This window comes from Piliocolobus tephrosceles, chromosome 16 (assembly GCF_002776525.5).
Source record: "Piliocolobus tephrosceles isolate RC106 chromosome 16, ASM277652v3, whole genome shotgun sequence".
NCBI lineage: Eukaryota > Metazoa > Chordata > Mammalia > Primates > Cercopithecidae > Piliocolobus > Piliocolobus tephrosceles.
In genome coordinates, this window is record NC_045449.1 from 5,252,904 (window position 1) to 5,273,749 (window position 20,846).

Genomic DNA, 20,846 nt, shown 5'->3' on the forward strand with positions numbered 1-20,846 from the left:
ACCAGATAATACTTTGCTGATCAATAAACAAAGGTATTTATTCAGCACCCATGTGCCAAGCACTGTGCTAGGCACTGTGGTGGATACAAAAATTAAGACATGGTTCCTGCCCTTAAGGAGCTTACATTCTCATGAGGGAGACAAGACTAACATACATGTACCAGCTAGGAACAGTACAAGACAATATATAATTTGGCGTAAGAATGTCATACAGACTTGAAGCTTTATAGGGATTCAGAGACAGACAATAAAATAGGCCTTAGAGTCAAGATTTTTTGAGGAATCAGGAACAAGGCCAGGCCTGGAAGAACTGAAGAGACTTAAGTTGAGGTCCCTGTTAGGTAGAAGTGGAAGTCAAGTTAAGAAAAAAACAAGTATGCATATAATATAGGGGTTTACTAAGAAGTCACTGTGGATTTCTGAACAGAGGAGTGACTTGATCATACAAGACTCAACAATTTATTGCAAACTCATAAAATATGTTTAAGTAGCCTGGAGACATCCTACAGAACACAGAAAATAATGGCAGGATCATGACTAATGACATAGCTGGAACTCACCTGTCAAAGAAAAACCGCTACAACATAAAACCCTGGCAGGATAGATGACAATAGTTCTAGGAAGCCCGTTACTCAACATGGCAATAGCTCCAATGCTTCCTTATTTTCAGAGGCCCCGGAGACAGAGCGTTTCATTATCCAGACCCAGGACTTGGGTGTTCTGCTTCTAGAGAGTACACAAGAGGTATGAAAGATATGAGGACATACAAGAGTGACACAGAAAAAACAAATGGAAGAGAGAAACAAATAGAGATCCATACCGGAAAAAACGCACCGCAATGTCTATAAAATGTATCTCCTAAGGAGATGCAATTTGTATGTCCATTTATTTTTAAATGAACGGATACCGTATTTCCATAACAAACAAAAAACACTATGCTTTAGTCAAGTGTGCTTTTCAGTATTACTGGAAGAATCCAGGAACCCCTCAAATGATGTGTAAGGTTAGTTGGTCACAAAAGTCCATGTAGCAAATCTCACTTTTAGTTTATTTGCATTGGGAAAGGGAAGTGTCTTCTGGAAGAACTAAGATTGAGAGGTAAACTGGGGGGAAAGGAAGGACTTTTCCTTATGTCCATTCCAGCACAGGTCTCCTGTCAAGCAACACAGGGCTAGGCATGGTGGTTGTAGGGCTGGCCAAACTGATGAGAGGTGACTGAAATGACCACTGCTCGGGACACAGTGTAGTCGCACAGCAGGGCATCCTGCCACTGGGAACTTGCACCCTATAAAATCAGAGAAACCAAAAAACCCTGTAACTGCCTGCCTTTAGGCTGGACATTCAAAACATATTTCCTGTTTTACCCAGTCATTAATGTATACAGATATTCCCTACTTAAATGAACAGTGAGTGAATGGATTTTAGGATTAGCATTTTACCACAAAAATGCCACTCATTGCATAACTCCAACTCAGGGAGAACAAATAAAACTAGAGAAACTCATTTCTAGCCCCAAAACGATTAAAAAAAAAAAACAAAAACAAAAGTAACAAACGTCACTGATGAAGCGTTCTTGAGCAAAAACAGGAGGATAAAACTTAAGAATCCCGTAAGGATTATACATGCTAAGATTGACTTTTAAACTTTAAAAACCTTTTTTAAACTGCTTAAAGAAAAAGCAGTCCCATAGATGCAGCTTCCGTAACATTGCAACAATCATATTCAAAGTTACTAGCAACATGTAAAATACTTAAATTCCATTAGTTATGCAATTCCATTTAAAGACAGTAAAACACTTTTCACTTCAAAAACAATCTGAAAATTCCTATTTAGGATGTCCATGATGTGTAAGCTTATGTCTGTCTGTCTGAGGACAATCTCACATTCTGGAAAGCTACCCCTTAACAAAGGTTGAACTACTACGAACGTCCACTTTTGGGAAAGGGACCGGTGCCTACACACTGTTAATGAAAGCTGTTTGGAATCATCTCTTTCCTAGGGGTGCTCTTCCAGGTTCTGTGAGTTACTTAAGCAGTGTGAATGCAAACCTGCTGGGACTCAGGGAAGACTTAATATTAATTTATTTATTGAACCACAGCATTAAGTGTCTACTTCTGTGGACCCTGTCTAAGTTCTACCTGATTGGGGAGGTAATCTAGGTACTTGGTTCTGAAAAGGTTCTTGAATTGTCATGAAGCAAATGACTAACGTTAACTAGCCAAAGACCCTGGAAAAACATGTGCCTGGTTAACTGGTATCGGTTCATCTGGCTCCAAAGTCAACATTCTAACTTGTTTTCTAAATCGAATGAAAATCTGAGACCCTGTCTCTATTTTTTTTTTAATTAAAAAAAAAAAAAAAAAAAAAAAGGCTGGGTGGCTCATGCCTGTAATCCTAGCACTTTGGGGGGCTGAGATGAGAGGATTGCTTGAGTCCAGTTCAAGACCAGCCTGGGCAACACAGTGAGACCCCATTTCTATTAAAAAAATTTTTTAATTAAAATTTTTTTAAAAAGAAAAGAAAAAAAAAGTCCAATGAAAATCTTCCTAGTTTTCCGAAAGTGTGGCCCTTAGCAATCTTTGCCTGGATACTTCTTAATGGAGAGATGTAAGTAAAGCAAATAAGATGCCACATTAGCTTACAGCTGACTTTCCTATAGCTGAATTCCTACTGCTACAAGAAGCATCCTTCCTGCTTTTTTTCCACGTTGTCTGACAAAGTTTTGCAAAACCCAGATGGAAACAACTATCCAGATGACAGAAATAAACCATCTCCCTGGTGACTCTTGCATTCTGAATTAGTAAGATGTACACAACCACGGCATGGCAGCCACGTAGTTCCAATCCTGAAATGAAATCCAGTTAAAAGTTGTGAAGACACAGAAGAACAGCTCTGTAAACTGTTCTGAGCTCAGATCTACGCAGGAGAGCTACAATACATTATCAGAATTTAAAAGATCACACACAAAAGCTTTAATACAGTGAGAGAAAAATGGAATTCAGTTTTATTTTGTCCTCTCTGAAACTTCCATTTACACCATGGCCTCATCTATCAAGAGGAAGAAAAGGCCCTGCCTTATACCATAAAAATCAAGTACTCATGTACTTGTGAGAGGTGGCAGGATATTTGTTTCTCCAGTTTTTTTGGCTCCGAGAAATTACACTTTCAGTACCAGTGTAGTGAGGAACCACTGGCAAACTGTCAGAAATGTCTTCTGGATTAGTCAGTGTACCATTTCATAAAGTGCTTCTGGAGTTAAAATCTGCCAAGCTGTCAAAAGTGTCCACACTTTTGCAACAAAGGATAAAAGAATCCCAGTGGGTAGCACTGAGTCCTTCCCAGCTGGGTCTCATTATTGGCACTGCCGCTTTAACCTCCGAGGCGCTGGCCCTCACCCCAGGCGAAGCCTCCTGGCCGTTCTTCAGGTAGTGGATTGTAATTTGGATCCTCATCTGGTGTATCAAAAATAGCTTTCCTAAAAGACAGGCAACAGATATAATTTGGTCCCAGAGTCATCTCAGGTCCAAAGTACTACAAGGTCAGTTCAGGTCCCACAGGGTTTCCACCCATAGGTAAGCACTACACCTGCCTGCCAGTTAAACAGTCAACATACTGTAAGAGCATCTATAATTATTCACATTTACATTAGCTTTTATCTTTCACTGATTTTTACTAGAAAAGCCATCCAAATCATAATAATTATAGAGGAGGAAAGAGAGATGAGCAAAATATCCTAAATTCCCAGAGGTAACTATTGTCAATGTTTTAGTTATTCTTTGGGAACTTTTACATTATGTACTTTTACAAAAGTTAGATCACACTACATCTGTTTTGTAACCTGACTTTCACATATTTATCATTAATGTCTCCCCATAACCAAGGTATCACCCAAGTGTCCATCAACAGGTGAATGAACAAAATATGGTACATACATATAATAGAATTTTTTTTTTTTTTTTTTTGAGATGGGGGTCTCGCTCTGTTGCCCAGGCTGGAGTGCCGTGGTATGATCTCGGCTCACTGCAACCTCCACCTCCTGGGTTCAAGCCATTCTCCTGCCTTAGTCTCCCGAGTAGCTGGGATTACAGACACCCGCCACCATGCCCAACTAATTTTTGTATTTTTAGGAGGGATGGGGTTTCATCATGTTGGCCAGACTGGTCTTGAACTCCTGAACTCAGGTGATCCGCCCGCCTCAGCATCCCAAAATGCTGGGATTACAGGCATGAGCTACTGTACCTGGTCAACATGGTGAAACCCCGTCTCCACCAAAAATACAAAAATTAGCCTAGCGCGTTGGCATATGCCTGTAATCCCAGCTACTACTCAGGAGGCTGAGGCAGGAGAATCGCTTGAACCTGGAGGAACAGGTTACAGTGAGCTGAGATTGCTCCATTGCACTCCAGCCCGGGCAACAGAGCAGGACTGTCTCAAAAAAAAAAAAGGAGGGAAATTCAGACACATGGTACAACATGGATGAACCATGAGGACTTTACACTAAATGAAATATGAAATAAGCCAGACAAAAAAGGACAAATATTGTATGATTCCACTTATGAGGTACATAGAGTAGTCAAATTCAGAGAAGCAAAATAGAATGGTGGTGGCTGGGGTGGCGAGTTGTTTAATGAGTACAGAGTTGCAGTTCTGCAGGATGAAGAGAGTTCTATGGATGGTGGTGATGGCAGCAAAATAGTATGAATATACTTAATGCCACTGAACATTTAAAATGAGTTAAGATGGTGAATTTTATGTTAGGTATTATTTTACTACAAAAGTTTTAAAAAATTCACAAGGTATCCCAAGAAAAATTACTGCAGAACATAGGAGGGGATAGTAAACGTCCAAACGATTCTCTTAAGTACTATGATGTAGTAATTCAAAACCTCACTAAACAAGGAACCATTAAAGCAGCATCCTCAATTTGCACTTATATTTCTACTTGTAATCCCCCACAGTTAATAAAATTAGAAATGTATTTGAAAACTTTTAATTTATATTGGAGTCAGAAAAAGTGTACTTCAAAACGAGTTTTTAAAATTCTTAAGAATTAACAATAAAAACAAACCAACAGAAAAAATGGGCAAAGGGCTGAACAGGCAATTCAAAAAGGAAATCCATGTGGTTAATAAACATGAGAATGTTTGCTCTCACAATAATCAAAGGAAAGTATATTAGAAACTGAGATCCCAGCCAGTCGTGGTGGCTCATGCCTGTAATCCCAGCACTTTGGGAGGCCGAGGAGGGCCGATCACCTGAGGTCAGGAGTTCAAGACCAGCCTGACCAACATGGCGAAACCCCATCTCTACTAAAAATACAAAATTAGCCGGGTGTCGTGGCGCATGCCTGTAATCCTAGCTACTCAGGAGGCTGACACAGGAGAATCGCTTGAACCCGGGAGGTGAAGGTTGCAGTGAGCCAAGACTGAGCCACTGAACTCAAGTCTGGGCAACAGAATGAGAATCCGTAGCAACGACAACAAAAACAAAACTGAGACCCCCTTCTACTGTCCAAACATTAGCAGGATGGGGGTGGGGGCACAGCCTGGTATAGGGAGTCAAGAGCCCCATCAGACCACGCACACATGGAGGTGGCCCGACGAGATGTTAGCCTGTGTAGGGTGGGGAGGCATCCCCGTAAGAGGGCAGCCTGGTCTGGGGAATCTGAGGGTGAGTGAGATGAGCAAGGCATCCATACAGGGGAGGTGGAGACTATCACAAAAGACTGGTTACATATGAGGGATAATTAGGTAGGTAAAACATTAATCATAATAAGAATCAGGTTAGGACAGATGGAAAGGGCAGATGGAAAGCAGTGGTACATTCATACAATCAAATAATACTCAGCAATAAAAAGGAACAAATTACCAATAAATACAAGAACACAGATGAGTCTCAAAAACATTATGTTGAATGAAAGAAGCCTTTTACCAAAGAGTACATGCATACTGTACGATTCTACTCATGAAGCTGCACAACATGAAAAACTAATCTACAGAGGAACAAAATCAGAATAGCAATTGCTTCTTGGGGGACAGGTGCAATGATTGACAAAGAAGGATATCAGGGAATGTTCTGATTGATGGTAATATTCTGTCTTGATAGATATACAAAAGTGTGCATTTATAGAAACTCAGTTGACACACTCAAGATTTGTGTATTTTGTTGCACATAAATACTGAACTCTAGTTACTGATATGCATATTCAAGTATACGAGGAATTAAGTATACATATAATGGCACATACATTTTGGATTGGAAAGCTAGACGTAGGGATAGGTGTGCAAAAAGAATAGGGAACTATTAATTACAGAATTTATGTGGTGGCTACATGAAGCTCACTCCAATTTTTTTCTGATTTCCTATAAGTTTAGAAATTTTCATAATAAAATACTGGAGAAAACAAATAGGAAAAAAGCTAGAATGAACCATGAGGTAGTACTAGAAATGGGAGTATAGTATAAACCCATGTTTTTAAAAATACATAGATCTAAAAATATACATTTGTATACATTATCATACATACATACATATAATTCCACTGCTCTGTTCACTGAGAGGATCTGGGAATAGCAACACTCCAATAGCAATGAGCACATCTAGCACCCAGATCTTGGCTTCTAAATACCATTCTCCACTTTAAAGGAACCAGGGCTCCTTGAAGAAACAGTTGATTCTAGGACTGGATCAAGGAGAGCACAGGATGAGCCTGGTGTATCTTGTTGTGCCAGAAAACAATTGCAAAAAAAAAAAAAGCGGGCTGTAGTGGCTCACACCTGTAATCTCAGTGCTTTGGTAGGCCAAGAGACAGGAGGATCGCCTGAGGACTGGAGTTTGAGACTAGTCTGGGCAACATAGAAAGACCTTGTCTCCACAAAAAAAAAATATTTAAGAAAGCAAATAAGCAGAGGTTGGTGGTGTGCACCTGTAGTCCCAGTTACTCAGGAGGCTGAGGTGGGAAGATCACTTGAGCCCAGGGGTTTGAGTTAACAGTGTGCTATGATCATACCACTGCACTCCAGCCTGGGCAATGGAGTGAGACCCTGTACTGCATACGTAATTTCCTAGAGGACTGAAATTGTTTCAAAACATTTTTAAAAAATCCTAAATAATGAAACATCATCCTATAACTATTCAACTAGGAAAGGGTAAATAAAATGCCTCCCTTGTTTAATGAAGATGTGCGGAAATGGAACAGTTATAAATGCTAGTTGAAATGTAAACTTGAACATCCATTCTGGAAGGCGTTTGGCAACAAAATAGCAATTCCACTTCTAGGAATTATCTTTTGAAAATAATCATGGATGTGTGCAGAGATTTAGCTACAAGGATATTCACCACTCCAATTATAGAAGAGAAAACCAAGCACTAATGTCAATGTCCATCAAAATCCATATCCATACCATGGAATATCACCTGTTATAATTTCATAACACTTTAGGATGGAAAAAACAATTCTGACATATTAAGTTTACAAGGTTACAAAAACTGTTTTTTGAGACAGGGTGCCACTCTGTCCCTCAGCCCAAAGTGCAGTGGTGCGATCTTGGCTCACTGCAGCCTCAACCCCTCTGGGCTTAAGCAATCCTTCCATCTCAACCTCTCAAGTAGCTGGGATTACAAGCATGTACCACCATTTGCAGCTTTTGTAGAGATGGGGTTTTGCCATGTTGCCCAGGCTGGTCTCAAACTCCTGAGCTCAAGTGATCCATCTGCCTTCGCCTCTCAAAGTGCTGGGATTACAGGAATGTGTTATGTTGTCCAGGCTGGAATGCAGTGGCTATGTTAAAGGCCTGGCCCAAGAAGAGCAGTGGCTATTCACAGGCGCAGTCATAGTGCACTACAGCCTTGACTGGCTCAGGGTTTTTTAAAAAGTACACAGACAGTAAAGACTGAAGAATATACACTGAAAAGTTAACAATGGTAGCCACTGCTATACCCAAGTGTGGACAATTTCACTTTCTTCTTTTTGCTTCACTCGTCTACAACAAACATTTTATAACAAAAACTCACATTTTACTTCTCAATTGAGCCCTTTTAATATAGCATCTCCCGAGGATACCAAATTCCAGAGTAGAAAAAGGTCTCATAAATCAAAGTTCTACTGCACTCCAGCCTAGGTGACAGAGCAAGACCCCATGTTTAAAAAAAAAAAAAAAAAGAAAGAAATCAAAGTTCTACCTCAGGAAACTGAATTGTAAAAAAGAAGGGACTTGCTCTATGGCTGGTCAGTGGGACAGCTACACCTGGTTTCCAGTCCAAAGCTATTTGCACTCTGCGTCACTTCTTATCTCAACCACCTGCTTGGCAGGCCACAAAGTCCACCATCAGAAACTTTCATCAGTTTTGCCCATTTTGCTACCTTACTTCACTAAATGTGGACAGCGGCTTTCACAAAACCAGCAGGCTCCTCCTGGAATAGGAAGTTCTAGTGGTCATCTGGAACAACAATTACCAGGTTACTCCCAAGATATCCTCAGCCTGTTAACCTTGCTCTTGCCACAACCCTGGCGCTGTCTGCTCCTACTCAATCCAAGTGCTCTTCAACTGCAGCCAGACTGCTCAATCTGCAAATAGTTACTGACCTGAACTATGTGTACTAGGAGCTAGGGGAGCCTAAGAAAACACAGATCATGCCCCCTGTCCTGGTTTGCCTGTAACAGTATGTAACCTGGTGTCAAAATACTCACAAAATAGATGGTGTTTTCAGAATTCTTATTCCACCAGGCTGATTGGGAAATACATCTTCCAAGAAAAAATAAATGTGTCCAACTGCAATACCTAGAGTCAAGCAGAAATAAAGGATGAGGGAGAGAATTAAAATTTAGATTGCAGGTAGACCTACCCACATAAATTGACTATATTTAGGATGAATGTCAACATAATTATTAAAAATTAATGAATTAATATTGTAGTATTTTACAATAGGTAATACATGAAGGCCAAACAGAATAAACATGAAAAATAGTGGTAAAATACTTTTACAGGTAAAATGATTTAAAAAATAGTGAGAAGAGCCTTACCCAAAAGGTCCACAATGATTGAGTTCCCCAACAACAAGGAAAAGCCCATGAGCACCCAGGGCAGAAAGGGGGCCTGGAAGTTGAGAAGGCCGAAGAAGTTCATGCGGACATAGGGGTTCCTTCGGCTCCACACGTAGACGAGCATTATTGTAAAGGCCTGGCCCAAGAAAACTAAGCTCACAAACAGACCAAAAAGCTAGCAGATGGCATTAAGGAAAATATCAACATGAACAGTTTAATAGGGAAGACTGAGCAGGAGAACTAAAGATTGTGTTCTAACAGAAGTTTGAATTGGAAAAGTCAAGTTGTTACATCTTTAGAACAGAAGGAAACAAACCCAGAAAATAATTACCCAGAGCAACCAGGCAAAAATCTGCTTAGGCTCAATTACTGAGATTTACAGCTACTTCAAACAAATAATTCTGCTTTCGTGAAGTTCTGGCCTCTTTGGAAAATGTGTTAATTCTTCGTTCAATAATTACAGTAAAGCTTGCTCACGATTAGCACCTTTACAGAGGTGAATAAAGCTAGCTGGAACAAAACCATCTTGTCGGACCGTACCATATCTAAGTCTGTTGTATAGATGAAAATTCTTTTTCTGAAAAATAATTTATTGGTTTTGAAAGCCACCAAGTAAATGTCTTACCAACTTAGTTTAAAAGTGAAGTACGCCAAGCAGCAATGATATAACTGAGATGCTTAACAGGAACCCACCTGGGTTAAAAGTTCCTGTGACTTGCTCTTCCTGTCCGACTGCTAGGCTTGGAAACTTGTCACAGAAACTGTGCTGTAAAATAAATGATAGCGCCCTGAAGCTAAGATCTGGAGATCTACTTTTATCTGTTTGTTCCGAATATCTAGAGAATTGTGGGAGACAGATGACAAGTTTTAGGAAGAGCCAGGGTGTTCTTCAACATTTTCCCGTAGGTTTTCTATTTGTTGAAGGATACGGTCATTAAGAATCCACCAAAAAGGAACATAAATACAAAGTCTGCTGTCCGACCTCGGAAAGAGCCTTCTTCTAGCATTCGACAGTAACGATATCTTAAGTTCCAAGTTAAGAAAATATTCAGCACACGAATATGAACAAAGTAAAAACTTAATGCTATCTTGTAAGTACACTTGGATTCCATATTATTTGTAAGAAGTCAAGTCTTCATTTGTATAAGAATGTTTGAGTGGTAATGTGATTACTCTTTTACCAAGCATTTTAGAAAAGGTCAAGACCAGCATCATTTTTTACAAACTGCCCCTGGCTGGGAACTAATACAGATGACACACAGACATGCTTTCAGTCCCCTATCCTTTTTTTTTTTTTTCTTTTGAGACGGAGTGTTGCTCTGTCATCCAGGCTGGAGTGCAATGGCACAATCTCGGCTCACTGCAAGCTCTGCCTGCCAGATTCAAGCGATTCTCCTGCCTCGGCCTCCTGAGTAGCTGGGATTACAGTTGTGCACCACCACACCAGGCTAATTTTTGTATTTTTAGTAGAGAGCGGGTTTCACCATGTTGACCAGGCTGGTCTCAAACTCCTGACCTTGTGATCCACCCACCTTGGCCTCCCCAGGTGCTGGGATTACAGGTGTGAGCCACCACACCCGGCCCTCCAGTCCCCTACTAAACCTTTAAAAATTTGTATTGTCTTTCCTGTGCTCAGCCACACCTTAATCTGCACCATCTTTGCTTCTCCACGTCCTAACTCGGAAGAAATCCGCAGCAAGAAGCCTCGTGTGCTAAACTACTTTTCCAGGCCTGGCAGGTTGAGCACCTCAGTCAATAAACATGAATCATGATGAGAAAAAACTTTACTGGAAACTTCTCAGAATGATATACTACACAGGACTTAAAATGGATTCCTGTGATCCTCGGGAAGGAATGCAGCTGCAGGAATGCCCTGCTCCGTGGCCCCAATTGCCATTGGATCAGAGCTGGGGTTTTCCTTTCAACAAACAGGAACTTGACAAGCCCAGCAGACACAACCACTGTCTTTCAGCCAGTAGTTCCAGCAACCACGACCCAAGGAGATCTCAAGTTCCCACTCCTCATGAACCCACTCCAAAACTTATGCCCAAATTCTGCTAAATTATCATTGTATTCAGGTTGTTTTACCGCCTTGTACCTGTTGGTGTTACTGTGGAGGTATGCCTCAAATCAATTCTCCCCTCCCTTGATCAGATTTGTAAGTAACAAAAAAGCAGAGGTGCTATCTTTTTATGGTTAAAACCTCCCATTTGAACAAACAGTGACCTACAAACATTTTCAAAACATTACTACCTAACCAACTACTATATGTACCACTGACTCAGAAATTACAGCTAAGAGGTACCAAAAACAAGTAACAGGATTAAAAGTTTCAACTTAATTTTTTACTTCCTAAGAAAACAAAGTTTTGATGCTGACCCCATTTAATAAAGGATACAGAAAAATCATGTTAAATAAAAAATTGAATCCGACTGGCCCAAAAAATAAGAAATTGGTGATTAATCTCCATATCTGTTAAAAAAAAATCAAGAGAAAGATGTATTAAGTAAAATAAATTACCAGGAAACAGTTCCATATTAATACAAAAGATACATCCTATGACTGCGATAGTTGAGAAGCCTTGGACAGAGCGATACTCTGTTCTGAAACAAAAACAGGGGCACATAATCTGATGTTAGATTTTTTTTTGCTGCTTTTAGTTCAAAGTCTGAAAGACATCATTGGGACTGTGACATTTATAATAATAGGACAGAAAATTTTAAATTGTGATCATCTTCTCAAGAAAGTTTGGTAGGAAGGCTAGGTTAATTTGCCGAACAGAAAACAGTGCTTTCATGTGTAGTATCATCATATAATAAATAGAACTGACATACCAGAGAAAAACTTCAGGGTCTAATATAAATTGCTAAGAAATGTTTACCTTAGGCAGTCAGAAACATCAAAAAGAAAGGAAAATTCTTTTTTTTTTTTTTTAATTAAAACTTAAAAAAAAAAAAAAGAGACAGGTTCTCACTATGTTGCCCAGGCTGACTCAAACTCCTGGCCTCAAGGGATCATCCACCTCAGCCTCCCAAAGTGCTAGAATTAGAGGCCTGAGCCACTGCACCTGGCCAGAAGGAAAAATTCTAAGGCAAATACCCAAGTTCTAATCTGAACAAATGGCCAACTCCCTGTAAGAACTAATGCTCTAATAATTACAGTCTACTTGGGAGATACAAGAACACTCATTTTCTTTCTTTTTTTTTTTTTTTGAGACAGAGTCTCGCTGTCGCCTAGGCTGGAGTACAGTGGCACAATTGCAGCTCACTGCCTCCCAGGTTCAAGCAATTCTCCTGCCTTAGCCTCCCAAGTAGCTGAGATTACAGGTGTGCACCACCACGCCTGGCTAACATTTTTATTTTTAGTAGAGGCAAGATTTCATCATGTTGGCCAGGCTGGTCTCAAACTCCTGACCTCAAATGATCCACCCACCTCAGCCTCCCAAAGTGCTGGGATTACAGGCGTGAGCCACCGCACCCTGCCAAACACTCATTTTCTTGTTGGACACCCTGATACATCCTTCCCTACTCAACCTCTCCACACCCACAGTAGCCACTCACAATGGTAGAGCACTTAACATTTTAAAATGTCTACTATCTGTTGTGATCCTGTGAGACAAGCAAGCTAATTCACAGATAGGAAACTAAAAGATTAAAAGTTGAATAACTAGCTGATACTAGTTATTCAGCTAAAAGTTGAACTACTAGCTGAACACTAGTTATTCAGCTGAAAGTTGAACTTTTAAATGTCCTGACCAAGGACCCGCAGGAGTAGATGGAGACTCTGATGGCAAATCTCAAACTCCTCACTCCAAATGTCATCAAGAGTTTAACCCCAGGCACAGTAAAACCAAGCAAGCCAAGTAGGAAGCAAGGCTTACTTGGATGGAACTACAGCTCCATGTGAGTATTGTGGGAACACAGTGACAAGAGATGACAGGACTACTTTACAAATCACTAAATTCTTGAGAATTAGTAACTATTAAAGTTGAAACAATTCAGTTCTACATAGTAATTATCCAGATTTTAGAGTCCTCATCCTAGTGAGGAGACAAGCATACACATAACTGCAAAGTAAAGGTGAGAGATGCTCTAAAACAAAGGAGGATGAGTACATAAAGGTTACACAAAAGCTGCGTTTTGAAAGGCAAGCTAGAGTTCAATGGGTATAAAGTGAATGAAACACATTTGAGACAGAGGGAACAGCATGTGTTGAGGCACAATTATTGGCTTTTGGGTCTCTCCCCTACTCCAACTATGGTCTGTAAGATCATCTTGGAACAGAAAAATCCTTGTCTCTCTCAGCATTTTGAGACAGAGTTTCGTTCTTGTCTCAGAGGCTGGCATAATCTCAGCTCATTGCAACCTCCGCCTCCCGGGTTCAAGTGATTCTCCTGCCTCAGCCTCTCCAGTAGCTAGGATTACAGGCATGTGTCATCACGCCTGGCTAATTTTTGTATTTTTAGTAGAGACAGGGCTTTACCATATTGGCCAGGCTGGTCTCAAACTCCTGACCTCAGGTGATCTGCCTGCCTCAGCCTCCCAAAGTGCTGGGATTACAGGCATGAGCCACTGCGTCCAGCCTCTTTTGACATTTTAGTCACCGGAAAGGACCATCTCCCACTGTAATCTAATAAACCACCATGTAGCTTTAGATGTGTGGAATTTTGTTAGTATGATCTGATCGCTGGAAGACAGATCACAATTTAAAAACACTAACAGAATTGAGTTTCTGGACCATCATGATAACACCAAGGTGGTGGGCGGGCCTAGGTGGTGAATGGACAAAATAAGGCCATCCCTGCAAGACAACCCCCAAGCAGCTAGCTGGTCACTCTCCTCTCATACTACAACATTAAGTCTAAACCAGTGATTTCCGAATACAGGAACTGGACACATCAAAACGATGCAGGGAACTTTAAAAATAAAACACAGATTTTGATTCCTACCCTTGCAAATTCTGATTTGTTACTTGTTGAGGAGCTTGGGAATCTCTTCAGAGTTCCCTAAGGGATTCTCAAGTCCAACCAGGGTGCAGAATCACTGCTTTACATCCTGACAAGACAACTTATAATCAAAGGTCCCCCACTGGGTTCTTTTTTAGGATAGTGTACAAAGGGATTTGCTGCTAAACAGTAAGAAAAAGAAGAAACTGAAGCATTAATCACTATTGTGATGAACCACTTACTTGAAAGTGTTTAAAGATTAATTCAGGATTGAAGTACAACTGAAAAGGTGTGATCAATTCCAACTGCTGAAATAGAAAAAGAGCTTCTTAAAGCAAATCAACCAAGAGACAAAATTTCATCATTTACAACAAAGGATTAGTAGGTCTAGCAATTTCCAACTCTCGGTCAATTAGACTGATTTCCTTTAAGCCTTTCTTCTTAGGCCAGAGGAAGAGGTTGATAAAGAATTCTCTAGAATTGGTAGAATTCTTTGTACCCTCAATACCTAACACAAAAAAAGTTTGTTTTATGTTGCAATAGTTGAGGCTGACATGAAGAAATGAGGCAGACAGGTGGTGATATTTTAGACACAAGACAAATAAAAACAGCTGCTATGAATCTACCCACCACATGGGCACCACCTGAAACAGCCGTGTGAAACAACAAAACTCACTTGAAATAATGGAGACTCGAGACCCTGCCACCGTTAGGGCTGGGTACCTCCAGCTAGCCCCTTGTTACCCAGAGACCCTCTTTATTATAAGCCATTCCCCTCTGGACAGTTTCCACCTTGCTTTCCTCATTCCTGTTTCTTTATAAAACGGACCTTCCTCTCACTAGTCACCATGGTACCACCTGGCCATTGGCAGAGCTCTCGGACACATTTCTCGGGTGGGAGGCTCCCGCAACCCTAACCCGGTATAGGTCCGGCCCTCATCTCTTAGAAACTGACCTGACCCCCCATGAAGCAGCACTCCCTTCTCAGGTCACTGGATAAGCATTCTCGGCGCCAACTCGAACCCCAGAGTAATGCCTGTACGTCTCCACCCATCCCCGGGACCAGCCCCTCTGGGCCTCCCCGAAGCCCAAACCCAGTTTCCTGAAGACCCAATCATATCCAGCCCAGATAATGAGAAGGTGGCACTGCAGCTGCTCACCACGGCGGCGGTGGTGAGGACGCAGGCCGTGGTGTAGGCGCGGCTGACCGGTGGGATCTGCAGGTACTCCAGCCGCAGGCTCTGGTACGCCATCTTCCCCACCGTCGCCTGCCCCCCACCACCCAGCACTTCCCCTTCCGCCAGCAGGCCCCGGCGGCTGGGCGGGCCCAAAGGCCTCCCCCGCGCCCGCTTTGGCGTTCGCGCGGCTGCCCAATCAACGCCAAGCAATCGGCAGCCGCCAATCCGTAGAGACTTAAGGAAGGCACATCCGCCAATCACGAGTTGCGTCGCCACCGCCCCCCAGCGCCCCATCTCCCCATCCTGGCTTCTCCACCAGCCAACGTCCGGGAAAAGCGAGTAAGTACAGGTTCCTTCTGCCAATCCCCGCCGGCCACAGCTAACTTTCCCGCCCGGCCCCTTTCTGTCATAATTGAGGTGTCCCCAACCAGCCAATCAGGAACGCGAGAGTATCCCGCGTTTACTTTTGCTCGCCGAGGCGCGTATCAGTCGGAATTTTGGGGAGCCAACCGCGCCGTCTGTCCCTGGCAAGCCAGCGGCGGTTTAAAGGAGGTGGCGGGAAGCCTGTGTGTGCTCGAATTCGTGACCCTCATAGTCGCTCCGGTAAGTACTGCGGGGCAGCATTTTCTCTGAGGAGAAGGGGGGACGGAAGAGACTGGCTTAGGCGGCATCGCGAGGGAGCGCGGCGGCCTGTGGGTCGGCCTTACAGCGGGCTCCGACCTGAAGGTCCCAGCATGCAGCGCGGGCTCGGAGCCCGACGGAAGGCGGGAGCCGGCCGGAAGTTCCGGCGCTCTGGCGTCTGGGTCCTGTCCAGCGCTGGGTCTTAGCTCGACTCAGTGAGATGGTCTGGGCACCTCTGCGTTGAATCGGCAAATACTGATCAAGCCGCATTTATTCTGCCTTCAGGAACTCTAGCAGAGAAGATGAGGCGGTAGAAGTTTATCAGTCAGTGCCCGAAGAGAGGTCCTGATGGGAATTCAAAGGAAGGAGTTAATCAAGGAAGTGTATTTTTTGTTGTTGTTAGAGATGGCGCACATCTGTAATCCCAGCTACTTGGGAGGCTGAGCTAAGAGGATCACTTGAACTTAGGAGGCCGAGGTTGTAGTGAGCCGAGATCATACCACTGCACTCCAACCTGGGCGAAAAGAGTGAGACTTTGTCCCAAAAAACAAAAACAAAAATAACAACAACAAGAAAATTAGCCAGGCATGGTGGCCTGCACCTGTAGTCCTGGCTACTTGGGAGGCTGAGGTGGGAGGATTGCTTGGACCCAGGAGGTTGAGGCTGCAGTGATCGGTGATCGTGCCACTGCACTCCGGCCTGGGTGACAGAGCCAGAACATGTCTCACACACAAAAAAAGAAAAACAAAGAAATCCTACCTTACATATACGGCCAAACAATTATAACCACTCTATATTTAGCCATTACAAACTTAAATTTTTATTTTATTTTATTTTATTTTTTGAGACGGAGTCTCGCTCTGCTGCCCAGGCTGGGGTGCAGGCGCGCGATCTCGACTCACTGCAACCTCCGCCTCGGGTTCCAGTGATTCTCCTGCCTCAGCCTCCCGAGTAGCTGGGATCACATGTGCCCACCACCACGCCTGGCTAATTTTTGTATTTCTAGTAGAGATAGGGTTTTGCCGTGTTGGCCAGGCTGGTCTCGAACTCCTGACCTCAAGTGATCCGTCCATCTCAGCCTCCTAAAGTGGTGAGATTACAGGCATGAGCTATCGTGCTCGGCCTACGAACATAAATTCTTAAGATTAGCTGCATCTTCCCATAAGAAGATTTGACTGTACTGCTTATTGCAAATTATTTCATAAAGTGCATCCTAAATTCACCTGATAATTGAGGTAGCAGTTTGTTTTAGCTAATTGCCTTTATCTGAATAATAAAACTTCTCTTATTTCTATGAAAAGCATATCATTTCATCTCAGAAAAAGATGCCTAAGTTGAATTCCCACAATGGCAAGGAGATAGATGTTATTTTCCTAGATGTTTATATTTGAGAGGAATTACTTGCAGACCCTTGAAAAAACATGTCAGGGTTATAAAGCTGACAAGGGACTTACTCATCTTCTAGTTGGGGTTTTTTCAGATGGCTTGGCTGGAGAACAAGCAAATTGAGGACATCGGCAATGGAGTGATCAAAATGATAGATCATGAAGCCTAAAATGAATAAGGAAAGAAAAGAAGTGGGAGAGGCTGAGAACAGAAAGAGGGTGGAGGGGCTGTAAATCTTGAAGATTAGGGTATAATGTGAGTATATAAGAATTGGAAGAATTTTATAGGGGGCGGTAGTCAAAAAGTAGAAGCAATTTGGAAGAGTGGTTACAAATATCAAGAGCCAGGTGGCTAAAAGGTGGAGCTATAGGTCATTGAAGCTCAAGAAACTGAGTCTCTAGGGCATTGGTTAAGTCATCTGTCTAGACTTCAAAGTTGTCTAGGATGGTAATTCAGAAGACTGTGATCTGTGCCAAAGTCACAGGTAAGGGAAGTGAACAATGAGGAGGGGAAAAGGGAGGGTATAGGCTGATAGAAGGAGCCTCAGAGAGGCAAAAGTTTATATCCTGTTGTGGAAGTGATGTCAGGTATAAAGGAACACAAACTCCTTATTTTTTATTTATTTGCTGCTTTGTTTGCTATCTGTAATGTGATTTGTTATCCTGCAGAAGATTTTTTTTTCCAAATGAATTATTTCCTTTTTACATTTGCAGGTTTTTCACACCTGAAAATAACATAGCAAGGTAAGTCAAGATGTCTGTGGATCCAATGACCTATGAGGCCCAGTTCTTTGGCTTCACGCCACAAACGTGCATGCTTCGGATCTACATTGCATTTCAAGACTACCTATTTGAAGTGATGCAGGCCGTTGAACAGGTTATTCTGAAGAAGCTGGATGGCATCCCAGACTGTGACATTAGCCCAGTGCAGATTCGCAAATGCACAGAGAAGTTTCTTTGCTTCATGAAAGGACATTTTGATAACCTTTTTAGCAAAATGGAGCAACTATTTTTGCAGCTGATTTTACATATTCCCTCAAACATCTTGCTTCCTGAAGATAAATGTAAGGAGACACCTTATAGTGAGGAAGATTTTCAGCATCTCCAGAAAGAAATTGAACAGTTACAGGAGAAGTACAAGACCGAATTAGGTACTAAGCAGGCCCTTCTTGCAGAATTAGAAGAGCAAAAAATTGTTCAGGCCAAACTCAAACAGACGTTGACTTTCTTTGATGAGCTTCAAAATGTTGGCAGAGATCATGGGACTAGTGATTTTAGGGAGAGTTTAGTGTCCCTGGTTCAGAACTCCAGAAAACTACAGAACATTAGAGACAGTGTGGAAAAGGAATCGAAACGACTGAAAATATCTTAATTGCTCAGTAGTCAAAAGGAGGAGCCTGTCAAAAAGTAGAATCATAAGGAATTTATACCAATGACTGTTCAAGCCAACCATACTTTTTATTAGATTTGCTTTGTCAACTCTTTCTTGTATTCTGTGTCTTCCTCTTTTTTGGTCCACTTTCCTGAGGTATATGTGTACTACTTTGAACTAGGCTGCAGCATCTGTTCCTTAGAGTCTTCTAATAAGTGGGAAGGGATCAAACGAAGAAGCCATGGCCAGTTAAAGATATTTGCAGAGTTATACCTTGGTCATAAGTCCTTTGTGACCTTGATGATTTTGACTCACTCTTTGGATGAGACTAGATGAGAAAAGGATTAAATGGGTGGCTCCTTTAGTAGTAGTATTTTTGAGGCAAGGCCCCCTTCTATCACCCAGGTTATAGTAGAGTTCAGTGGCACAGTCTTGGCTCACTGCAACCTCTGTGTCCCGGGCTCAAGTGATGCTCCTGCCTCAGCCTCCCAAGTAGCTAGGACCACAGGTGCGTGTCACCATGCTTTGCTAATTTTTTTGCAGAAACGAGGCCTCACTATATTGCCCAGGCTGAGTGGCTTTTTTATTAACCAGTCATTACACTGCGGGACAGCCAACAGAGAGTACTTGCTCTCACCCTGTAAATTTTCTTACATCAGGGAGTCAATATGTAGTGGAAAGAAGCATGTAGCAAAAATTTAATAAAAAAGAAATTGGTTTATTTCCAAAATAAATCTCCTGACAAAAATCCTGGTGATGTTAAGCAATTGACTGTCTTAGAGTCCGGCTGGAGAAGACCTTACACAAAAAAAGAGAACCCACTGTAACAGAGAAGGAAGCATGTAGCATACTCAGTAGTGAAATTTAATTTTACTGACTGTTAGGTATCTATGCCAATTTATTTTCATACTTCAGTTGGTTTTGGAATCTGCTTTATACCTAATATATAATTATTTATTCATACTTACAAGCATCAAATATGTAATTCCCTCAGTGGGAAATTTGTGTTTAAACTCAATGGAATCTAATGTTTCTTTATGTCATTAGTCCCTGTAAAATGGTAGGTCACCCAAGGAAAGGGGAGAAATAGCAATGGCCGCTCCTAAGGTGTTGCTTGCCCTCCATGTCTTCCTAAAGAGCAGAACTTGGAGTTTCTCCTTTATGTAGAGAATAAGTAACTTAGGGTGTATTTGCAATGAAATATTCATAGATACTGAAAGCTTGTGTTTACATGAAATATGTTTATTATCAAGAAGTCTTTTTTCCAATTCTGTACATTAAATATATGTGTTTTAAACTGTTTGGTTTTTATTTTTTGCTATCTATAATGCCATAGTATATTTCTTTCCAGTATGACTTTTTACTCATTTGAAAACCCTGTCCTTTTCACATTTGTAACTTACTCAAAATCTGTAGTGGGTTGAACAGTGATCCCTCAAAAGATAGGTCCATGTCCTAATTCCTGGAACCTGTGAATGTTGTCTTACTCAGAAAAAGGGTCTTTGCAGGTATAATTAAGGATATGGAGATAAGGAGATCATCCTGCGTTATTTGGATGGACCCTAAATCCAGTGAAAAGTGTCCTTAGAAAGGCAGAGGGAGATTTCAAACAAAAGGAGGAGGTATTACCACTTCAAAGGCAGGTTGGGGCCAGGCGCAGTGGCTCACACCTGTAATCCCAGCACTTTGGGAGGCCTAGCTGGGCAGATCACTTGAGGTCAGGAGTTCAAGACCAGCCTGGCCAGCATGGTGAAACCCTGTCTCTACCAAAAATATAAAAAATTAGCCAGGTGTGGTAGCGTATGCGTGTAATCCCAGCTACTCGGGAGCCTGAGGCAGGAGAATCGCTTGAACCCGGGAGGCGGAGGTTGCAGTGAGCGGAGATATCACCACTGCACTCCAGCCTGGTGACAGAACAAGACTCCATCTCAAAAAAAAAAAAAAGTTTGGAGTAATGCAGCCCCCACAAGCTGGAAGAGGCAAAGAAGAGAGTCTCCCGTAGAGCCAACAGGTGGATTGCATTTCTGGCTTCCGGAACTGTGAGAGAATGTATTTCTGTTGTTTTAAGTCATCAGTTTGTTACAGCGGTCACAGGAAACAATGTACCTATTAGTAGCCATGTTAGTGAAATCAGAATATTGAGATGTTCATGAGGATATAAGCTATCTATTAAGGAAACAACTGCTGAGGCCTTGTCATTATTACATGCAGTAATATGGTTCATCTTAATACAGTGAAGTATGGTCATGACCTGGATAGAAGGGTGAAATCCAGTGTTTGAACTCAGGGATCCATTTCGTG

At 41.9% G+C, this 20,846-nt stretch overlaps 2 protein-coding genes across 8 annotated transcripts; one reads left to right on the plus strand and one right to left on the minus strand.

Annotated features, from left to right (window-relative positions):
• Positions 1 to 17: 17 nt before the first annotated feature.
• On the minus strand, positions 18 to 15,310 carry DERL2 (derlin 2). Of its 7 annotated transcripts, XR_002724913.2 has the most exons (8): positions 15,150 to 15,306; positions 14,232 to 14,297; positions 11,443 to 11,516; positions 9,974 to 10,067; positions 9,024 to 9,219; positions 8,691 to 8,781; positions 6,531 to 6,682; positions 3,156 to 3,475 (listed from the first exon to the last, which is right to left on the minus strand). XR_002724913.2 is itself a non-coding variant. In XM_023184595.2 (7 exons), exons 1-7 carry the CDS (start codon positions 15,240 to 15,242, stop codon positions 3,370 to 3,372), a joined length of 717 nt encoding a protein of 238 aa, XP_023040363.1. In that variant the 5' UTR covers positions 15,243 to 15,301; the 3' UTR covers positions 18 to 3,369. The 7 variants fall into 7 exon arrangements, 5 of the variants coding, with proteins under 5 accessions (XP_023040363.1, XP_023040362.1, XP_023040365.1 ...); XM_023184595.2 differs by lacking the exon at positions 6,531 to 6,682 and having other exon boundaries at positions 18 to 3,475; positions 14,232 to 14,294; positions 15,150 to 15,301; XM_023184594.2 differs by lacking the exon at positions 6,531 to 6,682 and having other exon boundaries at positions 868 to 3,475.
• Positions 15,311 to 15,460: 150 nt separating this feature from the next.
• Positions 15,461 to 19,842, plus strand: MIS12 (MIS12 kinetochore complex component). Its single transcript, XM_023184592.1, has 2 exons — positions 15,461 to 15,770; positions 17,888 to 19,842. The coding sequence occupies exon 2, from the start codon at positions 17,928 to 17,930 to the stop codon at positions 18,543 to 18,545; it is 618 nt and encodes a 205-aa protein (XP_023040360.1). The 5' UTR covers positions 15,461 to 15,770; positions 17,888 to 17,927; the 3' UTR covers positions 18,546 to 19,842.
• The last annotated feature ends 1,004 nt before the right edge of the window (positions 19,843 to 20,846 follow it).